We start from the raw sequence: 25,007 nt of genomic DNA, 5'->3' as shown, positions 1-25,007 counted from the left end.
GAAACAAAGAAAGAAAGTATACATAAATGCCTCTTGAGTAATTTCATTATTTACGCTTCTTTCTAAAACAAGCGACCTTCATGAGGAGTAATTAGAAACGGAAAACAAAGAAGAAGAGACAAAAAAAAAAAAAAAAAAGGAAAAAAGAAAAAAAAAGGAAAAAAGAAAAAAACCCTAGCATTTGACTTACATTTGACTTACATTTGATTACTCGTCTTTGATTGGTCGAAAATACAACCGGAAGTAATCGTGTTATTAATAACATGCGTAGAACGATCAATCGAATGTAAACCGAGTAAACGTGAATCTTAGAAACAATCCTGACTTGAATCAAGCTGTGCATCTTCAGTCTTCATTATTTATTTTATGCTCTTCGATGAAGCCTGAAGAAACTTGAGGAATTCAGGGGCTATTGGCCAGGACGTTGATTTTTACAAATCGTAAAATTTTGAAAGGTTTTATAGTGGATTCGGGGTGAATTGTTGGCGCGATTATTTGGGATGTGATGCTCAAGCTGCTGGCCATCGAAATACTGTACGAAGTCTTGCTCGTCAACGCTCCGATCTTGTTGTTCTCTTTCCTTTAGCATAACTGTTGATCATTTAAAGCTGAGAACCATATTATAGCTATGTGAGGAGGAAAAGCCGTGAAGCCAAAATGGAGAAACTACGAAGGGCTAAGCATGGGGCTTCAAAACTGCAGATTATGACTGTTTTTATAGGCAGCTGTTTCGTATACATTGGTTAAGTCGTGAAGTATTCTAGTCAAGCTTTTTCTTCAGGTTTGGTTAGATTGCTCTTTAGTTTTATATTGATCTTGGGAAGCTCGTACATAATTCACAATGGCTCAGTCAACTACGGATTTTCTTGAGCCAGTTAGTGAAGATAGTTGTTCGCAAGATGCAGATGAGGTCTTCAGGTGAGTCGTCTCTGTTTGTTGTCGTTTTTATAATATTCATAACTACAGTCTGTCACTTTTACCTACAATAATCCTTTGGATCGATAAAATATCTGTTAAGAATACCCCAGAAACTGTTATTTCAGTTTTCAAATGCGTATCCTCAATGCTCGTTTTATGAATGATTTTGAACATATTCTTTCAGCTTATTCAACTCAAAACAATCCTCCTTCGAGACAACAAAACCAGATGCCCCAGAAGCAAAAGTTATTAGTGAAAAAGAAATCATTTTGGACATGAAAGAAAAAAAATCGTAAGTCTTTCTAGTAAAAGTACGAATATTACCAGCAGTCTTAATTGAATTAGTTGTATTGCTGTTTTCAATATTCATTTTAACGGCCTAAATGTTTTTCTTCCAAAATTTATGAATAATTTTAAGTATGAATGTCCGTACAATCTTACTTCTGGCCTTCTCTCTGGTGTATAATCTAAAACATGATGCAGTTACAGATATTTTCACGTTTTGCAATATTAAGAATTGTGAAAATTGAACTCCTCGCTTTGCAGTTTCCCATTCACGTTTCAAACATTTCAAGTGTCATATGTTATGTGGAAAAAAAGCATTTTCTCCGCTAATTAAAATTTAATAATTTATTAATTAATGCCCGAAAGAATATATAAGCTTATCTGACACTGAGGACTGTAGAACGTTATTTTGTTTAAATTTGTGGAAGATTGGCCCATTCATTGGATTATTAGCTGCCCGAGCTCATAAATGACACAAAGTCATTTCTCTGCTCTAGGCTTTTATAGCTTTAAAACGCGTTTTCGTTTTCCAAACTAATTTTTTTTCAAAATTACTAAATCCTTTACAAAGTTTCATTCCTTGACCAGAAATCTTTGGTTTAAAATTATGAATTTCTTAAAAAAATCAATTAAATGAATGGGATGCTATTTTTCATCTGTTTTTGCATTTTGTAGCTAAAAAGGTTATTCTACTGTATCATTCTAGCTCTGTGAATGAATATCAACAATGCATACCAAAACACACCAAACACAAAACAAACACAAACTATTGATTTGTATTTAAAAGAATCAAATGATGCTGATAATTAAGAATAATATTCTCTGACAAAGTTTTTAAAGTTTTATGTAAAAATCTGTTAGCTTTATTAATTTTTAACTTTTGTTCTTTTACATCCTCATAATGCTCGTCTAAAGCATAGGGATAGAGTTATAGGGACTGTAATTAAGCTCTTTATTTTCTTAATAAGAGAGAGCTTGTATTAATCCTTATCTTATGAAGACCTTTATTGTTTAGTGGATTTGTAAACATTGTTAAGTTTTCCGTACACCTTTATTTTGCAGTTTCATATTCATTACTAAGTGACTCGTGTGGCATTTCATTGCACACAGGAAAGAGAATCTTTACTTTCAGATTTTTCTTTATCTATTAAATTTCTCCCCACAAAGACTATTTGAAATATAGTCCACAGCAATAAATGAAAGTAAGTTTGGATTTCCATAATTATGCATTAAGAGCACCTGAATTGTCTTTTAAGAACTATTGCATAAATGCAGCAGTCTTATATATTATTTCATAAGTATGTTAATTGTTACTCTGTATTGTATGCCAAACTCTGTAAAATAGATTATGTGGTAATGTAACTCTGCAGGTGTTTTTTAATTGTTTTCCTTAATGCATACTTTCTGACTTTTTAATACAAAGCATATTTAATTTAAAATATTACCCTTCAGTAATAATAGAGAAAAAGCTTAAGTGAAATCTGAGTAGCACAGACTTGTATTCTAGCTCATATATTCTTCATTATATTTTTTCTTGTGATTGACTTTCTGTATATGAATCATAGATTTTTTAGTGTTCTTCAGCTTGGCCTTCAATAACATATACGGGATCTTGTTTGTAGAAATTATAGGTTTATTTTGGTCGCTGTCAATCTAAGTATTTCCATGAAGTTAAATATTGCCAGGAGCGCCGACTTCTCAAGGATAAGTGCCTATGGAAATTTGTCATGGAAACACAGTTGAATGTGTTGTCATGGAAGCACAGTTGAATGTGTTGTTTGAAATTGGTTAGACATCTGATAAGCTGGGTCATGTAGTTCATTTTCTCTATAGAATATAAACAATGCTTTGGTACCATGTGCTAAATCATACTTGCATTTTTCTACTCTATGACTGCTGATTCCTTTTGTTGCAGTATGTACTGTTACAGAACCTATAAATGGAAAGAATTACCAGTATATGTGATGCAATAAGTGCATGTGCTGAGTCTTGAGTCTTGTTTTGCTGTTTTTATATTAAATGGTTTACCAAAAGCTACTTTGATTTAAAAGTTTAATTTTTAACCTTTTTGGTATAGCTTTCTTGAGTTCACTAATTTTTCATTACCAGTATTATAATTCTCTCCACATTTTTACATACTATTAATGCTATGCACCATCTGTAGCACCACCAATATCACGCTTGTATTCTTCTTGTTGGCCTCTTCGATTCACTTCAGATTAACGACCCAAAGCAATAACTTATAAAACTGAAGTAAATGAATGAAATCTTATTGTTCCTGAATACAGCATTATAATCAAATTTTATTGAGTGATTAAAGACTATCACATTAAGCAGTTGCTTTATATTTATTATATCGTTGAAAATGAACACATTAAAAAAAAATCAATATTATTTTCGTAAATATTTTATTAGTTTCTAAAAAAAGATACACTTTATCGTGTATGTAACATGGTTTTTTACCTGTTTGATAGTAATAGAACAGAATGGAATAGAATAGAACAGAATGGAATAGAATAGAACAGAATGGAATAGAATAGAACAGAATGGAATAGAATAGAACAGAATGGAATAGAATAGAACAGAATGGAATAGAATAGAACAGAATGGAATAGAACAGAATGGAATAGAATAGAATAGAACAGAATGGAATAGAATAGAACAGAATGGAATGGAATAGAACAGAATGGAATAGAATAGAACAGAATGGAATAGAATAGAACAGAATGGAATAGAATAGAACAGAATGGAATAGAATAGAACAGAATAGAATGGAATAGAACAGAATGGAATAGAATAGAAGCAGAATAGAATGGAATAGAACAGAATGGAATAGAATAGACAGAAATGGAATAGAATAGAACAGAATGGAATGGAATAGAACAGAATGGAATAGAAGGAATAGACAGAATGGAATAGAACAGAATGGAATAGAATAGAACAGAATGGAATGGAATAGAACAGAATGGAATAGAATAGAACAGAATGGAATAGAATAGAACAGAATGGAATGGAATAGAACAGAATGGAATAGAATAGAACAGAATGGAATGGAATAGAACAGAATGGAATAGAATAGAATGGAATAGAATAATAGAACAGAATGGAATAGAATAGAACAGAATGGAATAGAATAGAACAGAATGAATGGAATAGAACAGAATGGAATAGAATAGAACAGAATGGAATAGAATAGAACAGAATGGAATGAATAGAACAGAATGGAATAGAATAGAACAGAATGGAATGGAATAGAACAGAATGGAATAGAATGGAATAGAATAGAACAGAATGGAATAGAATAGAACAGAATGGAATAGAACAGAATAGAATAGAATAGAATGGAATGGAATAGAACAGAATGGAATAGAATAGAACAGAATGGAATAGAATATAATAGAACAGAATGGAATAGAATAGAACAGAATGGAATAGAATAGAATGGAATGGAATAGAACAGAATGGAATAGAATAGAACAGAATAGAATGGAATAGAACAGAATGGAATAGAATAGAACAGAATGGAATAGAATAGAACAGAATGGAATAGAATAGAACAGAATGGAATAGAATAGAACAGAATGGAATAGAATAGAACAGAATGGAATGGAATAGAACAGAATGGAATAGAATAGAACAGAATGAATGGAATAGAACAGAATGGAATAGAATAGAACAGAATGGAATAGAATAGAACAGAATGGAATGGAATAGAACAGAATGGAATAGATAGAACAGAATGAATGGTAATAGAACAGAATGGAATAGAATAGAACAGAATGGAATAGAATAGAACAGAATGGAATAGAATAGAACAGAATGGAATAGAATGGAACAGAATGGAATGGAATAAACAGAATGGAATAGAATAGAACGAATAGAATGGAATAGAACAGAATGGAATGAATAGAACAGAATGGAATTGAATAGAACAGAATGGAATGGAATAGAACAGAATGGAATAGAATAGAACAGACTGAATAGGAATAGAACAGAATGGAATGGAATAAGAACAATGGAACTAGAATAGAACAGAATAGAACATAGGAATAGGACAGAAATGGAATAGAATAGAACTAGAATGGACTGGAATAGAACAGAATGGAATAGAATCGAACAGAATGAAATAATGAACAGAATGGAATAGAATAGAACAGAATGAATAGAATAGAAACGAATGAAATAGAATAGAACAGAATAAGCGAATTAGATCGAACAGAATGAATTAGAATAGAACAGAATGAATAGAATTAGAACAGAATGGAATAGAATAGAACCGAATGGAATAGAATTAGACCAGAATAGAATAGAATAGAACAGAATGGAATAGAATTAGAACAGATGAATAGAATAGAACAGAATAGGAATGGAATTAGAACAGAATGGATAATAGAACAGAATGGAAATAGAATAGAACAGAATTGGAATAGAATAGAACAGATGGAATAGGAATAGAACAGAATGGAATAGAATAGAACAGAATGGAATAGAATAGAACAGAATGGAATAGAATAGAACCGAATAGAATGGAATAGAACAGAATGGAATGGAATAGAAACAGAATGGAATAGAATAGAACAGAATGGAATAGAATAGAACAGAATGGAATAGAATAGAACAGAATGGAATAGGAATAGAACAGAATGGAATAGAATAGAACAGAATGGAATGGAATAGAACAGAATGGAATAGAATAGAAACAGAATGGAATAGAAAAGAACAGAATGGAATAGAATAGAACAGAATGGAATAGAATAGAACAGGAATGGAATAGAAATAGAACAGAATGGAATGGAATAGAACGAATGGAATAGAATATAACAGAATGGAATAGAAATAGAACAGAATGGATAGAATAGAACAGAATGGAATGAAGAAAGAATAGGATAGAACAGAATGGAATGGAATAGAACAGAATGGAAATAGAATAGAACAAAAGAATAGGAATGAAACAGAATGGAATAGAATAGACAGAATGGAATAGAATAGAACAGAATAGAATAGGAATAGACATAATGGAATGAGGAATAGAACAGAATGGATAGATTTACAATAAGAACAGAATGGAATAGGAAATAGAACAGAATTGGGAATAGATAGGAACAGAATAGATGGAATAGAACAGAATGGAATAGAATGAACAGAATGGAATAGACAGTAGAACAGAATGGAATTGAATAGAACAGAATGGATATAGAATAGAACAGAATGGAAATAGAATAGAACAGAATGGAATGAATGGAACAGAATGGAATGGAATAGAACAGAATGGAATAGAATAGAACAGAATGGAGAATATAACAGAATGGAATAGAATAGAACAGAATGGAATAGAATAGAACAGAATGGAATAGAATAGAACAGAATGGAATAGAATAGAACAGAATGGCATGGAATAGAACAGAATGGAATAGAATAGAACAGAATGAATGGATAGAACAGAATGGAATGGAAATAGAACAGAATGGAATTGCGAATAGAACAGAATGGAATAGAATAGAACAGAATGGAATAGAATAGAACAGAATGGAATGGAATAGAACAGAATGGAATAGAATAGAACAGAATGAATGGAATAGAACAGATGGAATAGAATAGAACAGAATGGAAGAATAGAACAGATGGCAATAGAATAGAACAGAATGGAATGGAATAGAAAACAGAATGGAATAGAATAGAACCAGAATGGAAATGGAATAGATAGAACAGAATGGAATAGAATAGAACACGAATGGAATAGAATAGAACAGAATGGAATAGAATAGAACAGAATGGAATAGGATAGAACAGAATGGAATAGAAGCACAGAATGGAATAGAATAGAACAGAATGAATGAATAGAACAGAATGGAATAGAATAGAACAGAATGGAATGGAATAGAACAGAATGGAATAGAATAGAACAGAATGGAATAGAATAGAACAGAATGGAATGGAACTAGAACAGAATGGAATAGAATAGAACAGAATAATGAATAGAACAGAATGGAATAGAATAGAACAGAATGGAATAGAATAGAACAGAATGGAATAGAATAGAACAGAATGGAATAAAAATAGAACAGAATGAATAGAATAGAACAGAATAGAATAGAACAGAATGGAATAATAGAACAGAATGGAATAGAATAGAACAGAATGGAATGGAATAGAACAGAATGGAATAGAATAGAACAGAATAGAATGGAATAGAACAGAATGGAATAGAATAGAAAAGAATGGAATAGAATAGAACAGAATGGAATAGAATAGAACAGAATGGAATAGAATAGAACACAGAATAGTTTCCGAATAGAACTAGAACAGAATGGAATAGAACAGAATGGAGATTACGAATAGACAGAATTGGAATGTAACTAGAAGAATAGAATCCGACAGAAATGAATACGACCACTGAACAGAATGCGAATAGAATAACCCTAGAATGAACCTAGAATAGAACAGAATGGCCCATACCCGAATAGAACCCCAGACATGGAATTAGAATAGAACAGAATGGAATGGCACATTAGAACAGAATGGAATTAGAAATAGAACAGAATGGAATAGAATAGAACAGAATGGAATAGAATAGAACAGAATGCGAATTAGGAATAGAAGACTGGAATGGAATAGAAACAGAATGGAATAGAATAGAACATGGAATGGCATAATAGAACAGAATGGAATGGAATAGAACAGAATGGAATAGAATAGAACAGAATGGAATAGAATAGAACAGAATGGAATTGAATAGAACAGAATGGAATAGAATAGAACAGAATGGAATGGAATAGAACAGAATGGAATAGAATAGAACAGAATGGAATGGAATAGAATGGAATAGAATAGAACAGAATGGAATGGAATAGAATAGAATGGAGTTGGAACAGTATAGAACAGAATGGAATAGAATAGAACGAAATGGAACAGTATAGAACGAAATGGAAATGGAATAGAATAGAACGAAATAAAAATGCAATGGAATAGTACGAAATGAAAATGAAGTAGATTAGAACAGAAGGGAATGGAATAGAACAGAATGGAATAGAATAGAACAGAATGGGATAGAATAGAACAGAATGGAATAGAATAGAACAAGATGGAACAGTATAGAACAGAATGGAATAGAATAGAATAGAATAGAACGAAATGGAAATGGAAGGGAATGGAGCAAAATTGAATCTATGGAATAGAATAGAATGTAATGTAATTTCGAACTCTTAGCGTCAACCATTTAAAAAAATATGAATTCCTAACGATTATCATAAATTACACAGGATTGTGTGGTCATCGTCTCATGGCCAGCTTAACCCAGACTAAAATCTAAAATGCTTTAGAAGTGGTCACTTAAGTTCCCTATCATTTATTCAATCGTGTCGACCATTTAATCTTCTTCCGTACCAACTTATCATGCTATAATGATCGATGAAAGTGGGCCCAGAGATTAATATCTTAATGCACAGCTCCAAGACGCTGTCAGTTTAAGACTTAAATTTGATATTACCATTAACAAACTTACAAATTCTACATATTTAGTCAATGAATGAAATTTTGGAAAAGTAGTGAGTTCAGGATTTCGTTGAATAGTGATAAAGGCGTCATACGTAAAGATTATTCAATAATGAAATGGTTGGTAAGGGAGAATTAATTTTTTTCCATGTTGACAGCTTTGGAGGCGAGTCGTCATGAACTCTTAACCTTATGTCTGACTTTTTAGTTTTTTACTAACTAATATAAGTCGAGTCGAATAACGTTTGACTACTTGTTCAAAGAGAGCGTCCGCGGAGAGGTCGTTTGAGAATTCTTTGAGAATTTTTTCCTTTATTTTCAATAGATTTGAGGGTATGTAGTTTTTTTTTGAGATTCATTTGTTATTTTCTATGATTCCTTTAATGGAAAAAGCTCCTTTTTTCAAACGAGTTTTAAAAGATTCCGACTTGCAATTTCTGTCGGCAGAAAGAGATTTTTTACATCATCAACGTTATAATGATCGTCTAACGTTGACGGCTTTCTTTGAAAACGACTTTTTATTTTCGATTAAGATTGAGATTGAAGGATTTGATTTAATAGTTTTTTTTCGTTCGCAGTCATGAAACCCTCTGAAACTGATTTTAAAGCTTGTTTTGGTATTAAGTTGCTTTTCGCCCGTGAAACTTGCCGTGTTTCGATGAAGAAAAAGCTGCCTAGCTATAGTGGCTATAAATGAAAAATAAAAGTTTGTCGAAATCTTCATGTAGAAATCTAGAGCTACGTTGAGCAAACAAACAAACAAACAAATGTACAAACAAACAACTGCAACACAAACGAACAAACAACTGCAAAACAATCAACTGCAACACTAACAAAAATAACAGATATATTAACCAAATTCAGAAACTCAAATTAAAACGTATGAAAATTATATTGGTTCAATGTTACAGTATTCCAAGACTCGTTCTCACAGTATGACTTCTAATCACTTTTTATCTCGCAGTTTTCCAACCATTATTCTTTAGTTATTACTCTATTTTAACCCTAACTGAGAATTATACTCGTATTATAACCGCACTAACATTTTAATTTGTCATAACTAGCCGGGATTTTCTTGCTCATTTTTATTTTTTCTCGTGTTCCTTTATAGCTACTAAAAGTATTGTTCCGTGTGGGCTTTTACTAGTAACGGCTATTGTGTTGTGTTTGATAAATATCGCTAGGTTATTTGGGCTATCACTTGTTTCTGTATAGCCCTTGTTATTACTGACACTCTGATAGTTCTTATTTAATCTTTCATCAATTCAAAACGTCGTATAAGTTTTTTATTATGTCTAGGTTTAGTGAAGAATGGGTGAATACGTGGGAAGACCAGCATCGATTCGAATTGAATGTGTTTTCTTTTTTTCTTACTTACTTACTTTCTTTCTTTCTCTCTCTCTTTCTTTCTCTCTTTCTTACTTTCTTTCTTACTTACTTACTTTCTTTCTCTCTCCCTCTCTCTCTCTCTCTCTCTCTCTCTCTCTCTCTCTGTGAACAAATCGCTTAGAGCCTTCTGCAACGAACGAGAATGGGACTATATTTCTCATAATGTAACAGAGAAAGGACTTAACACCAAAGGACTGCATTTAAATCGTGCAGGAATAGGAATCCTTGCGCAAGATTTCAATAAATATCTTAAATCTAAAGCATGATTAAAAGGTAAGGAACCACTAGACGAAACAGATTCCTCTATTCATCCCTCTAGTATTGTCTCAAATACTAATATTGATAAGTCTGACGGTGATAATAGACCTCATTCTATTCCTAATGTTAGAGGTTTTAAAATGGCCTCTTTAAATATAACTAGTCTTGTAGCTCATATAGATGAACTGAGATCATGGGTCATTCAGCAAAATTTTGATCTTCTTTGCATAAATGAGTCAAGGCTCGATCCATCAATCCCAAGTTCAATGGTGAGCATCGAAGGCTATGACATCCATAGGTCTGATAGAAACCGCAATGGAGGGGGAGTTTGTTTATACTTGAAAAAGGGCGTAAATGGGAAAAACCGTAGTGACTTAACTGATGATAAAGTAGAGTCCCTGTGTTTTGAAATCATGAAGCCAAATAGCAAGTCTTTTGCCGTTTTAGCCTGTTATAGGCCTCCTAACTATGATACACGCTCATTTTTCAATATATTTGAAAATGTGTTAACAAAAATAGATTCTGAGTTTAAGGAAATTTATATCCTAGGGGATTTAAACTGTGATTTATTATCTACTAATATTAATCAGCAAACCCGCTATTTGAATACGACTGCTGAATTGTTTCAACTTACGCAGTTAATCACAGAACCGACTAGAGTCACTGAAAAAAGTAAAACCCTCATTGATGTGATCTTAACGAATAGCCCAGATAGGGTAGTCCGAAGTGGAGTGGTTCACATTGGTATCAGTGACCATAGTCTGGTTTATACAATACGGAAAATAGCAATTCCGACAAACAACAATCACTGTAAGATCTCATTTAGATCGGCTAAAAACTTTGACTCCGACAAGTTTCTTATGGATTTAGCAACACTCCCTTGGGATTGTTTGGATAATAAGGAAAGCCCGGATGACATGTGGGACAGATGGAAAGAGTTATTTCTCTCTGTTCTTGACTCGCACGCTCCGATCAAAACAAAACGAATAAGAAACAAGAAGTCTCCCTGGATGACAACTGATTTGAGGAAAGCTATGTACGATAGAGATAAAATGAAACAAAAAGCTACTCAAACGAATTCGAGGGACGACTGGAGTGATTATAAGTCTATTAGAAATCGCGTCAACAACGAGATAAAAAGAGCCAAGAAGTCATATTATGAAAATCATTTTGCACAAAATTCAAAAAACTCAAAGGAGGTCTGGAAAGCTATTAATGAAGTCCTCTCACGAAGGACTAAATCTGGCTCTTATGTAACATCTATCAAAACAGGTGATACATCGATGTGTGACTCGAAGGAAATAGCTGAGGTATTCAATTGTCATTTTTCTGAAATTGGGACTAAATTAGCTTGTTTAATTCCCGATGGACCGACTGCTTATAATGATTATCTAATTAGAATTGGCTCAACATTCACCTTACGACACACATCAGTTGATGAACTTATGAAAATCATTAATTCTATTGACGTTAAAAAAGCGACAGGTCTTGACGGTATACCATCTCATTTCATCAAGATTGCTTCACCAGTAATAAGTCAATCACTAGTGAAGCTATTCAATCAATCAGTTGATAAAGGGATTTTTCCTAACGGCTTGAAACTTGCGAAAGTTACGCCAATTCATAAAGCTAATGACAAAGATGATTTGAATAATTACCGTCCCATTTCGGTCTTACCTACTATTGCTAAGATTTTCGAGGAGAATAGTTTTTAACCAGTTATATGAGTATCTAAACTCAAATAATTTACTTTCTCAAAAGCAGTCGGGATTTAGACCGCTTCATTCGACTACTACTGCACTCCTAGAAGCCACAACGGAGTGGCTTACCAATATGGATGAAGGTAAATTGAACTGTGTCACTTTCCTAGATTTTAAAAAAGCTTTTGACACAGTAAATCACTCTATACTTCTCCACAAATTATACTATTATGGGATTGCAGAAGAGTCGATAAAGTGGTTCAAATCTTACCTCACAGATCGTAGTCAGAGATGCTACATAAACCATACCTTATCTAGCTCTAGAACACTCGATTGCGGCATCCCTCAAGGCTCAATCCTTGGGCCATTATTATTTATTATTTACATAAACGATCTGCCAAATAGTGTCAAATTTTCAAATGCTAGAATGTATGCTGATGACACAAGTCTCACCACTTGTGGCACATCACAAAAGACTCTATTTGACGAGGTGAACGCTGATATTTCCAATATTCATAACTGGTTGAAAGCTAACAAACTTAGCTTAAATTCAGCTAAAACAGAGCACATGTTTATTGCTTCTGACGATAAATTGAAAAAAATTACCTCCGAACCACACATATATTTAAATAGCAAACCAATTACTAGAGTCTCTACAGCAAAAACTCTGGGTGTTGTGATTGACGAACGGGTGTCTTGGGCTGCTCATATTGATTACATTTGTAAAAAAATATCTTCTGGATTGAGTGGCATAAGACGAGTCCGCGATTACATCCCCTTGGAGACAGCTATTACCATATATGAGGCTCTCGTTTTACCTTGGTTTGACTATTGTGACGTGGTATGGGATAATTTACCAGTAACGTCTGCTGAAAGATTGCAAAAAATGCAAAATAGAGCTGCAAGAATAATAACAAAAAGCAGCTACGATGTCAGATCTAGTGATATTTTAACTTCTTTAGGCTGGAAAAGCTTACAAAGAAGAAGAAAGGAGCATAAAGCAATAATGATGTTTAAGACTTTAAATGCACTTGCACCAAAATCTGTAAGGGAACTCTTTTATTTTCAAGAAAATACCTACGATTTTCGTGGTAGAGAGAAGTGCTTAAAGTTACCGAAACCCAGCACTGAGTTTTTAAAAAGAGCTCTCTCTTATGACGGTGCAAAAGTGTGGAACTCGTTACCCCAAAGTGTCAGACTGTCCAATAATTTAAAATCTTTTAAGAGGAATCTTTCGTCTGTTGGTCCTTAACACTTTAATTACTATAATATTTTTGGGGGGTAGATGAGAATTTATTTCATAAATCTGTCTATTTATTCTTAACGTTATTATTAATTTTTTATATATATTACCTATGAACTCGGTTTTCATGAAAACCAATTTGTACATTGATGAAATTTCCCGAGATTAAATAAAAGACATTCTCTCTCTCTCTCTCTCTCTCTCTCTCTCTCTCTCTCTCTCTCTCTCTCTCTCTCTCTCTCTCTCTCTCTCTCTCTCTCTCTCTCTCTCTCTCTTTCTTTCTTTCTTTCTTTCTTTCTTTCTTTCTTTCTTTCTTTCTTTCAATCTTTCTTTCTTTCTTTCTTTCTCTCTTTCTTTTCATCCATTTATTCATCTTTTGTTTCTCTTTTCCTTCCTCTCTTTGTTTTTCCTCTTTCATTTCTCTCTTTCCTTTTTCTTTTCTAACCTATCCCTTTCCTTCTTGTCCATAAGTCTTTCGGTATTCTTGAAAATACCCGGTTTCAGCACAAGTATAATATCTTTCCTCACAGCAGCAAAACAGGTGACCAGCACATTCTAAAAAAAACCCGGATTATTCGATTATGGTGAGCCTTTCTTTCGCTTTCTGGGCTTTCTAGCTAATCAAGCTAGATATTAAAGTTCTTGAAGTCTCGACAACTATTTTGGTACGTTTCTCGAAAATTCCCAGCTTCAGCAACTGCTCAGCTTAACCAGTCTTCTAGCGTTATATAGAAGTGTAATTGTGACGTCAAAGTGGGAGGAGAAAAATAAGGACTTTCGACTTCGATACTACTCTTGTTTACTGTGGGCTGCTCGTAGAGTTGACGTAGTTAAATTTCTCTCGTCATGGTTTTTCTCGGAATGCGAGGAAATCCTTCCATTTCGATGAAAGACGAAAAACTCGGATTTTCTCTACCTAATTAGCTTAAAACATTGCTGGTATTTTATCCCTGCACTACTATGTATTCCAGTGACTATGATATACAAAAGTCTTTGTGCTCCATCTACGAGGAACCGACTTATCGGCCTAAGAAAGCTCGTAGCGTGACATTGGGACGTTCATTCAGCATTACTGGCATTTTTCGGTGAGTTTATATTATCGTTTTTTTCAAGATAGAACGCAGAAAATTGGACATTTTAATCTTGTCAAGGGTTTAAAGTTGGAAAGGTTCAATTATGTTAAGCAGGAAACGTCGCAAGGAAAAGGTTTTTCGAATACACGATCATACTCAAATTACTTATCTATTTGATTAATTCAACTCAATATTTCATTTGAATGACTTTTATTTTAATATATCATGGTAAGTTTTTTTTTGACGGCAGAATAATATTGAAGTTAACTCGTGTCACATCGCTCAACTTTTGTGATCATCTTATTCTTATGCCTCCTAAATCATAATCTCTCGTCTTTCTTCTTCTTCGAAATTTTTTTCCCTTTCTTTTTTTAAGAATTCAAAATTTTTTGAAATTAGTTTTTTGTTATTTGAATTTTGAAGAATTTATAGATCGGAAGCTGCAGCAAACCAATTTAGTTGATTTTTTATCAGTAAAATCCATCTTGGAAAATTCTTTTTCTCTTTTTCTTCGATTTGCCAGTCTTGGAAGTTCGTCACTGTCCGAGTTGTTACGAATAAACCACAAATGAAAACCGAATCTATTTGTCGAATAACAACACCGAGTAGACGATCCTTAATCGATAAAAAACCGTAATTATCTTCGATTCTTTTTGAATTTTTCAGCTTACATTTTTTTCCAGCGAACTTAAAAGCCTTAGCCGTAATCTTCAGCAGTTGTGCGAGCATTCACTAAGTGTTTATTAATATTTAAGGCTAATTTTCGCGCCGAAATCAATACAAATGACAATCAGAATATGCTGGCTTCTCGTCATCACTTTTATACTAAAACTAATGTAGTGTTCAAATTTTTATTTTTAAATTATATCTCAGTTTTCCAACCACTAACAACAAATATGGGCTAACAAGTTCCAAAACAAACGGAAATCCTTGCATTCGTGGCTATGATAAAACGCATGTTTGGAGCTCGTACGTGAGGGACCTAAATGTCGAGTGGTATTGAACAACTTGAATTATTTGAACAGCGAATAACACATAGCAAATGTCACTTCCTCTTTGTTGTTGTTCTATATATCATCTTTTTGTTCAAGTCATTGAAGCGTTTAAGCAAGATATAATGTATTTAGGTTTTCAATTCATAATTTTATAATTTCTTAACCAAAACAAGGCTTTTCAGTATATAGTGGACTTTTGAAGGGGTACCTAAGTACTATTGTTTGTTTGTTTGTTTACTCTATTTATATTTCTTTGTTTGTGTTTTTTGTTTGTTGTGTTCTTTCTTTCTTTCTTTCTTTCTTTCTTTCTTTCTCCCATTTATTTTTCTTCCTTTACGCATGCCTGCGTCTTTTAATAAAACCTCCTTCACGTCAAACTGACCTCATGAAAAAGTACGTTCTTTACTGGTAAAAAATTATTTTGCTATTATCAAATTATCTGATAGCTGTAAAAAGTACACAAAAAATACCCATTCATTTAATTAATCTTATTTAAGCGAGAAAGCTCGTGGCAAAACTATTCTCATGGTATGATAACTCAGTGTAATTATCAAGAGGGAGATTTTTTGAATGTTTGCTCCTGGTTTCCTCTGATTGGTCTAGATTTATCACGTGACTTCAGATACCTCTCAAAGTTGCTAAATACAATACGCGAAAGCTCAGTTATTCCAGCCTATTTAGGCGCCCAATACATTGTTAGAAAATTTTCAATAATTTTCTATTATAAAACGAAATACTTTCCACTAACAATTACAAAATATGTTATTTCTAAATGATATTTGATAAATCTTTCGACAGATGAGTTCGATTTTCTTTATTTTCAAGTAAAAGCTGTCATCTATTGAGCCAAGAAAACCCGAAACTATATTGAGCTACAAGCAAAATAATTCGAATCAAAATTCAAAAGAAATGCAACATCGCCTGGTTGTTTCAAAGTTTGTGATTTTATGAATTCATGTTTCTCCAATTATTCTTCCGTATATTCGTGGTATTTTTCCTGTATGTATCTCATGTATAAGCTGCATTATGAGCCTTAAAGTGGCTATATTAATTGCCACTTCACTAACAAGAAAAATGGTCTCCCACTTCGACGTCGGTTCGTCTGTACCTCTCTTAATAGGATTTCTTACTGCCTTCTAAAACCAATTCCTCAGAAATTTAAAAAGCACAAGAGATAGGAAGAGGATACCAACAAAACCAATTATAGGACAACGATAAGGAATTGATGCCTCAGGGAGTAAATGGCTTGTGCAAAATTGAAAAGAAACCAAAACACTTCGCCATGGAAATAAATGACACGACGTCACACATTGATCGATGACGTCATTAGAGTCTAAAATTAATGCTGAAAATGTAAACTTGGACGTTAATTAACTTCGTTTTTAATTAGCCAAGGTATCATAAAATGAATGCCTTTTTGATTTGTGATTTGACTTGTGTTGCCAACGTTTGCTAAACTAGTTATTGTTCAATCAGTATACGTTTTCGAAGATCGTGATATGCAACATAAATAGAGAAGATGTCGGTAGAATTCGTGATCCGGAACTGTAGCTCTTCCGTACAGCGATTTTCAAATGATTTGGAAACCATACCGGGGGAATTCGTAGCGTACTGTACCGTAGCTGTAACCACGCGTTGTGATTGGATGAATTACTGAAGGAGAATGGGAAGCCATTTCAATGTTACGGCATGTCGTACCGTGTACGTGCTGTAAGTCGGTATCGTACTTTTCTACTCATACGATAACCATTCTTATGGGAAGACATTTCAATGTTACGGCATGTCGTACCGTGTATATACTGTATATAAGTCGGTATCGTACTTTTCTACTCATACGAACCATTCTATAGGGAACCATTCTATAGGAAGCCATTTCAATATTACGGCATGTCGTACCGTGTATATACTGTAAGTCAGTATCGTTTGTTTTCCACTCATATACGAACCATTCTATAGGAAGCCATTTCAATGTTACCGCATGTCGTAGCGTGTACGTGTACATAGAAGTTATGCAGATTTAACATCAAAAATCAATAAATCAAAAAAGTATAATAATTAAATTTTTTTTAACCCATTTCTATTATGGAAGAAATTTGATTGACCATTCCTAATACCTTGCCTTTCCCTTCCCCAAAATGTGTGTAGTACGGCGCCTTTCTAGTTGAACACGAGGAATGCAGTACACTTAGCTAAGGCCAAGTTCAGCTGGGGATAAATTACGAACGTTTGTGAAAAACCCACACAGTCCGGATGGACTCTATTAATGTGAAATTCAATTTTCGATACGCCGGCGAAAGACCATACCAAACAAAGGACAGTCTGCAGCAGATGACACGCAAACCAGCTCTTAGAAGATTTTTTAAAACGTAGCTTCAATGAATGAGTTTACATTTTGTAATGTCTGTTAGTCGTCTGAATCGATATTCGTCTAAAAAAATAAGTTCAAGGTTAGTAAAGGATATATTTTTTCAAAGAAATTGGAATCATGGACTATAAATATAGTTAGATTTACGTTTGGTTGTCAGTCTTTCGTTGTAGCTCTCTTTTTCTCCCTTACTTTTCGACTTCCCTATTTTTTATTTATATTTATATTTTATTTATTTAAACGCAGTGGCATTTGTCTCCTACGGAAAAAACTTCTTCGTGCACTTAAATCTTATCGTATTGTATATTTTTTGTTCTTATTTCTTTGTCTAGAAGTGAAAGCTTTTAGTTATTATTCATTAATATCATGAACCAAAGAAAAGCCAAATGAAAGCGAACGTTCTTTTGACCGCGAAAAGGTTTTCTGAAACAATGTGTCACTTCATTGGTTTGTTTTTATGTAAACTGTTTCAAAATGTTTCGAGGAAGAACGAAACTTGGCTTTTGTTTTCATCTCCGGTATTTTAACATAATAAAGTTTGCATTCAAATTTCGGTCTTTTTTATGTTAAGCAGATTTTCGTAAATGTCTGAATTAAAGCACTTTAACGTAGCTTAGCATTGAAATGGTTTTTCCCGCCCGCGCGTGTTGAGGCATTATGGTTGAACGCTCTAAAAGATCTATAAATATTGCATTTTAAAACTGGTTATTCCGGTTTTTCCGTAAGCAAATGATTTAGGAACGAAAATGCATTATCCAGCGTAGGAACTGTTCTTCCTGAGCGAGCAAATGAGTGGGAAGTCGAAATATTCTCGAATATTTGAAGTATAAATTTTTCTATTGCGCTCAATTTTATAATTTTTTTTAGTTTTCTCCGGGTTTTCCCAAGCTTGCCCTATGGCTGTAGGGGTTAATATATCTGTGACCACTCATTATTAACTTGACCAGCCCCTATAGTACTAACCCTTAAAGTACTAGCCCCTAAAGTACTAGCCCCTAAAGTACTAGCCCCTAAAGTACTAGCCCCTAAAGTACTAGCCCCTAAAGTACTAGCCCCTAAAGTACTAGCCCCTAAAGTACTAGCCCCTAAAGTACTAGCCCCTAAAGTACTAGCCCCTAAAGTACTAGCCCCTAAAGTACTAGCCCCTAAAGTACTAGCCCCTAAAGTACTAGCCCCTAAAGTACTAGCCCCTAAAGTACTAGCCCCTAAAGTACTAGCCCCTAAAGTACTAGCCCCTAAAGTACTAGCCCCTAAAGTACTAGCCCCTAAAGTACTAGCCCCTAAAGTACAGTACTAGCCCCTAAAGTACTAGCCCCTAAAGTACTAGCCCCTAAAGTACTAGCCCCTACTAAAGTACTAGCCCCTACTAAAGTACTAGCCCCTAAAGTACTAGCCCCTAAAGTACTAGCCCCTAAAGTACTAGCCCTTAAAGTACTAGCCCTTAAAGTAATAGCCCCTAAAGTACTTATTATTTATTCTTCAGGGTAGAAAAACCTCATCCTCTTAGAAGTCCAGTCCGTCTTCGTCCACCCCTACTTCGCGCCTTTACGATCTCGTCATTATCATCGAACCAGGACTCGTCTCCATCATCGGTGAAAAATGGCCGGCACATGTTTAAGGCGCCTCTCAAACTCAAATTCTCGCTGTCAACGAAAAGTAAGTGAACCCCGTTAAAAACTGAAGAATGAAAGTGAGCTTGTTTCTGCGACTTGGCGGAATCTTCAAGGACACGGTCTAAAATTGTAACTTGCCTCAAATAAAAAGATACTAACGCAGATCGTTTTAAAAATTCGATAAACTGGATGTAGAGCACGTGAAAATCTACCGTATCTGGAATTATCTTAGTCGGAAAGGATTGGCCCCCAGTTCCCTTCTCTAGCTCCAGTCCCCCTCCATAGCTCCAGCCCTTTTCTGCGCCGCTACGCAGACTAAAGCATCTGGGTCTCACTTCCTTGTAGTTCTTGATTGCGATGGTATTTTTGTTCCACCAGGTTCAGCGTGGCGTCTAGAAGATGATCATGATGTTGATGACCGTCCAAACCTGAATTATCTTGATGAGGTCCCGTTTGGTTACACGCCGGGAGGCCTATACTTCATGAATAACCTCGGGGAGGGAACTCCACAGAGAAAGATCTCAAGAGGAGCAATGGTGGGTACCTCAATGCATTATAAACCAGTACTGCTACTGAAGACGTGCAATGAACCTTTCTCGTGCGGCAGACATGTTGACTAGAACACTAGATTTCGCCCTGCATAGCCTCACAAGCCTTCAAGCGATTCAGGATGATCCAGTTGTACTTAGCTAATTCGCTTGAGACTCAGAAAATGACATCAATTAATATTAAGAAGTTGTGATTTATTTATAGAATGGGAATGACACAGAATTGTCAAAACACAGCAGTTCCAGCGAGGGATCCGACCTGTCAATCAACACCCGCAAGTATGTTTACATTATTAGTAAATTTGTGGGAATGAGTGGGAAGCCTGTGTTATGATGAACTTCAAGATGTGATTGGCTGTGAGGCACTCTTGACCCCAGATCCTCGTCATACTAAATGTGCATGCTCAACGAATTGAGTCTCGAGAGTGGCTTTTAAACTGCTAAACAGATCTAGGCTCGAATGTAAGGTTTCCCACGATGTCTATGGTGTTGAACTCCCAAACACATCTAGGCTCGAATGTAACTAGTCTTCTTTTATCTTCTCCCAGGACAAGCAGCATCGTAAAGTTGGCGCGAAAACTGAGTCAAAGGAGTCAGCGTAAACCTCAAGTGGTGGTTGAGAGGTAATCAATAAACGTGTTGCTATGGCAATTGAATTATCAAAGGCATGACGACAGTAGCATGTTTGCTAACATATTAGAAATTATCATGTCAAACAGGTGCATAAAAACACACAATTTTAAAATCAAAGGCAATCCATTAGTACAATTTCCACGTGGTATGTTACAGAGCGTTACCATGCCAACAAGGTGTCTACTGCAGTTAATGTTGCCATTGCAATTTGCAGGCTCATACTTGAGATCTTCATTCATGAGGGGCCTTCGAAACGAATCATTTAAACGTTGCCATGTTGATAACAAACCTAGATCAATTAAGGGTTGTATTTGTGTATTACTTAGGGTCCAGCCCCGGTCTCAAAGCCTGGAGAATCTTCCCTCGCCAACAAATACGGGTCATGCGAGTACGCCTGATAGGAATAGTGCTGCCAAATCCCCAGGTCTGTACAGGACCATGTCACTGAACCACAGACCTTCGCCGAGAACAAGACTTGCTTCTGTTGAAAATAGATTCAGCGGTAGTAATAGAGGTAGGTCAAATGGGAGGGGGGAGGAGGGTGGGCACACAAGGGCATGGTAAGGGGTATAACAGTGAAATTAACCCAGTCCTGCTTATTCTGAACCACCTAACATTAGACTTTGTAAAGTGGCGTGATAAGGGGGTTCAGGGGTGCATTTGACCCTCTTGTACTCACAGGGATGGACATTAATTTAGTGTGATGCCGTTCAGGCTTTACTAATTCAATAAAGATGATTTTAAATGGGTGTACATGTAGTTAAGGGTACTTTTACTCTTGTTTATGATTAAATGTTCTGTGCTGCTTCTCAATATTTTTATTTATTTATTTATTTATTTGTTTGTTTATTTATTTATTTATTTATTTATTTTATTTTTTATTTTTTTACCTTTTTAATGATTGAAATAATTGTCTGTTTTGTTTTGCAGATTTAAAAGAAAAACTAAAAAGACGAAAAGAAAATAATATAGATGGTAAAAAGAACCATTAATAAATTAACACCATTAATCTTACACTATATTTCATTTCCACTTATTTTGCTTTTTAATTTTTTGCAATAATGTTCACTGCTATATGGCTCACGCCAATTACATGGAGCTGAATGAATTTATGTCATTAATGGTGGTGTTTTGATGGCTAGGTCTCATAGATGCTGTTGTTTGTCAAGACATGGATGAAGTTACGACAATATTGGAAACTGAAGATATCGATGTAAACAGGTAAAACTAGTTTTTCTGACTGAGTGATTGGGTGACTGAGTGACGTACGGACGCACGGATGGATGAATGGATGAATGGATGGACGGACGGATAGACGGAGTAATTGAGTGGCTGACTAAGAAACAAACAGAAAATAAATAAATGAACGAGAGAATGAAGCACTGCAAGAGAGAAAAAGGGGGAAAGCGGAAAACAATATATGAAAATTGAATATAAAAAGTATTTTTACAGACTTAACACCGAAGGTTTTGCACCACTGGATTTCGCTGTTTTACTTGGTTTTTATGACATTGCGAAACTTCTTCAAGCATATGGTGCCCAAGAAAGTCCACGATGTAAGTAGAAAGAAATGAAAATTTAAAAAATTCCTTCTGATTGATTGATTTTTAACTCGTGGATACGCGAAGCGTAGAAACGAGTTATTGTGAGGGGTCTGAATATTCAAATGTGTCACTCGCTCACTAAGATGTTAGCAGATCGATAATTAAACGTTTAGCGATCGTCTTACGTCATTTGATTACGAATGTTACACGACACTAGCAAGCACAAAGCTCTTATACCATATAGATTACTTTGTTACTTTATATGAGGAAACGAAATGCTGATGTTCCATGTGGGATCAGTTTCTAGCACTTGCAGGGCGCCGTGGGGGCCCACTGTGCATGCGCACACTCGCACATAGTTTTATCTTCGAATTATTCATATTAAAAGAATCAAGGAAAGATGCAAGTTGAAATAAAATTATACTATTAACACCTGAAATAAAATTTCAATGACTTAGACCTTTTTTTCTTATGTATTTTAAAAAGTAAACAAACACGCTTATTAGGTACAACGTGATTTTTCAGAAGACTCGTAGATCGAGCCGGTTATCGAAAAAAGCTATTTTGATTAGAACTCAAGAAGAGAGTCTGATTTCAAGCTCTGGAGGACTTTATTCTCCATACAGACAGCTCAAAGTCACGGCGGTATTCAGGAATAAAATCTCACAAACTCGATCGAGCGAAGTTTTAATATTACTGATCAACAGTTGTATTTACTAAGTGACTTCTTAAGAAAATAATCAATGTAGATGTACGTAGATAGTAGAAAAATAGTAAAAGACGAAAAAAAGAACAATTCCAATGGAGTTTTGAAGGAAGTTCGGCCAGTTTTGTCATTTAAATAAGCCGTTCTGAATAAAAAGTAGATTGATCGCCACGCATTACAAGATTACAAACAGCCGAAACAATGCTCAGATTGTATGTTGAAATGTGCGAAGGTCTAACGAGAATTCGCTCCAATAAATAATCATTAATTTACCGACTTGGATGAAGACGAAATAAATATCATTTCTAAATGTATTTCTATAAAATATTTGCTTAGTTCACAGTGTAAATAAATAGTTTCATTTGAAGTAGGAGCCGTGACCCCTGAAGGTCAAGATAAACAGTAATGTAAATCAACACGCATAACGCAACGCTTTATGTTGATCGTCCCGATTGTATCATAAACGGTCGATTATCTAGTATATTCAGTTTTGAGCTCGTAGGTCGAATGATTCCTGGAATAAAACACACAGCCCGCTGTGAAACTGAAAACAGAGAAAGCGTTTTCAAATAGATCTTCTTCCAATTGTACTCTATACTTGACTCAGTTGACTCTATCGCGAAGTCGTAGTCGAAGTCGTCTTTCGTATTAATTGAAGTTCAGACAATTTTCAATTCCAAACTCAACAAACTAGCGAAGAACTAGAAGCTAAAAGGAAAATAATAAGGACGATTACTCATCTTACTAGATAAATTGAGCATTCAAAATATTAAATCGAGCGAAATATTTGGAATCCGTTTAAGAATGTCAACAAGCTTAAAGAGGGCACAGGAAGACCAATCTTCGAAAAGTGCAACAAGTATCCACGAGTTCGCCTAAGGGCCTTTGATTTAATATACTTCGACCAATGAAAACGATTCTTTTGTTCTATCAGTGTCTTCTGATTGGTTGATTTTTAATATACTTCGACCAATGAAAACGATTCTTTTGTTCTACAAGTTTCTTCAGATTGGTTTGATTTTATTGACCTAGACCAATTAAAGTGTTTTTTATGAGTAACTGAATGACCTTTCAAGTAGAGAGTATGGGCAGAATTTTTGGATATTATGTCATTTTTTATTACATATCAAACATTGAGTGTCGTATTTCCTTGTGTCTTTCTTTAAGAAAAAGGACTGGGGAATGCTTAGCAGCCAGGTCAAGGGGCGTCCACGTATTCTTCCCATTTGACGAGAACCTCTCCTTCTCTTTCCTCCAAAACCTCCTTTTCCAAAATTTTTCTTTTTTTACTTGTCTGTTTTTTCTTTTATTTTCTTCTTCACAAACCAAATATGCAATTGATCATACCATATATAGAGTGAGCTTTCTCTACTCCAACTTCGACACTAACATAGAGTAAAGCTTGATATGTTAATTGGTGAGAAAATTTCAAATTGATGCCAAGCAATTCTATGCTTATTTTCAGTGCAAAGTAGTTTTTTCGAAAAGCACCTGAAGATGTTAATCAACGAAGCCGAACACAAAGTCGAGGACCTCACGATATCTGTTGTACATGCAACAAATGGCAGTACATCAGAGACTAAGGTACTAACATTTTATTCAATTTGGTAGCATTCTCTAAGGGAACTAATTTCCATTTCTTCTCGGCGCTAGGAAACCGAGCGACATCTTAAGGAGTGGGAATGGAGACGATTAATTTTAAGAAGAATGCTTATTGGTCTAAATAATTCAAGTGAGTGTTTTGCATTTGATGTCGTAGCCGCCATGTTGGTTGGTTTCTATGTAATATCAACTATCATGGCGGCCATGACTTTTTTCTTTGTGTGTGTGTGTGATTTCATAGCCACCATGTTGGATGACGTTAACCTAAAATCAAGTTTGGTTTTGGTGCGTCTTAGGTTAACTAATATTGTGGCCATCCTGCGCGATAGCAGAAAACTATCTATCTTCTAAGGTAGCCAGAGCTCCAATCCGATGAAACTTTTTATTGGGAGCTCGCAGCTTATGTACAGCCGGAGAAATTAAAGATGTTCTCCGATGAGTGCGCGCTTACTTTACACCAGGCAGTTTGACAATTTTTTTCGCGACTCGATTTCCACTGCAAAAACCGAATTTTCTTGACCGTATTAGATAGGGGAATAATGTCCAACAAGAAATCTAGTTGCAATACTGCTATTTAATATTTTTGTCCTTATCCGTGTGACGTCATAACCACCATGTTGTATGACTTGAACTGAAGATTTCGT

At 34.7% G+C, this 25,007-nt stretch overlaps 2 protein-coding genes across 5 annotated transcripts in view; both read left to right on the top strand.

Annotated features, from left to right (window-relative positions):
• The first annotated feature begins 301 nt into the window (after window positions 1-301).
• The window catches only part of LOC116308885 (ankyrin repeat and fibronectin type-III domain-containing protein 1), a 38,195-nt gene continuing 13,489 nt past the window's right edge, over window positions 302-25,007 (top strand). For 2 of the 4 annotated variants that reach the window (XM_031719398.2, XM_031719401.2), the window contains exons 1-12: window positions 302-918; window positions 1,103-1,210; window positions 19,201-19,373; window positions 19,709-19,866; window positions 20,084-20,157; window positions 20,427-20,501; window positions 20,838-21,025; window positions 21,442-21,486; window positions 21,654-21,732; window positions 21,964-22,067; window positions 24,227-24,345; window positions 24,415-24,493. In XM_031719398.2, coding sequence (XP_031575258.2) covers window positions 842-918; window positions 1,103-1,210; window positions 19,201-19,373; window positions 19,709-19,866; window positions 20,084-20,157; window positions 20,427-20,501; window positions 20,838-21,025; window positions 21,442-21,486; window positions 21,654-21,732; window positions 21,964-22,067; window positions 24,227-24,345; window positions 24,415-24,493 — 1,279 coding nt within the window. In that variant the 5' untranslated portion in view covers window positions 302-841. Of the gene's footprint in view, window positions 919-1,102; window positions 1,211-13,971; window positions 14,370-17,650; window positions 17,800-19,200; window positions 19,374-19,708; window positions 19,867-20,083; window positions 20,158-20,426; window positions 20,502-20,837; window positions 21,026-21,441; window positions 21,487-21,653; window positions 21,733-21,963; window positions 22,068-24,226; window positions 24,346-24,414; window positions 24,494-25,007 lie in introns of those variants that run through there. The other 2 variants (XM_031719399.2, XM_031719400.2) reach the window with 2 other exon arrangements.
• On the top strand, window positions 10,198-12,056 carry LOC148910162 (uncharacterized). Its single transcript, XM_089031755.1, has one exon. The coding sequence runs from the start codon at window positions 10,482-10,484 to the stop codon at window positions 12,054-12,056; it is 1,575 nt and encodes a 524-aa protein (XP_088887881.1). The 5' UTR covers window positions 10,198-10,481.

This window comes from Actinia tenebrosa, unplaced genomic scaffold (genome assembly GCF_029948245.1).
Source record: "Actinia tenebrosa isolate PJP-AT-01 unplaced genomic scaffold, QUT_ActTen_1.0 PGA_scaffold17__23_contigs__length_9995812, whole genome shotgun sequence".
In the NCBI taxonomy this organism is placed as follows: domain Eukaryota; kingdom Metazoa; phylum Cnidaria; class Anthozoa; order Actiniaria; family Actiniidae; genus Actinia; species Actinia tenebrosa.
The sequence above is the reverse complement of the archived record's forward strand: the minus strand, read 5'-3'. Positions and strand labels throughout refer to the sequence as shown.

Excerpts from the sequence above, each read along its gene's own strand:
- LOC148910162 (XM_089031755.1), top strand. The coding sequence starts at position 10,482 with ATGGCCTCTTTAAATATAACTAGTCTTGTAGCTCATATAGATGAACTG.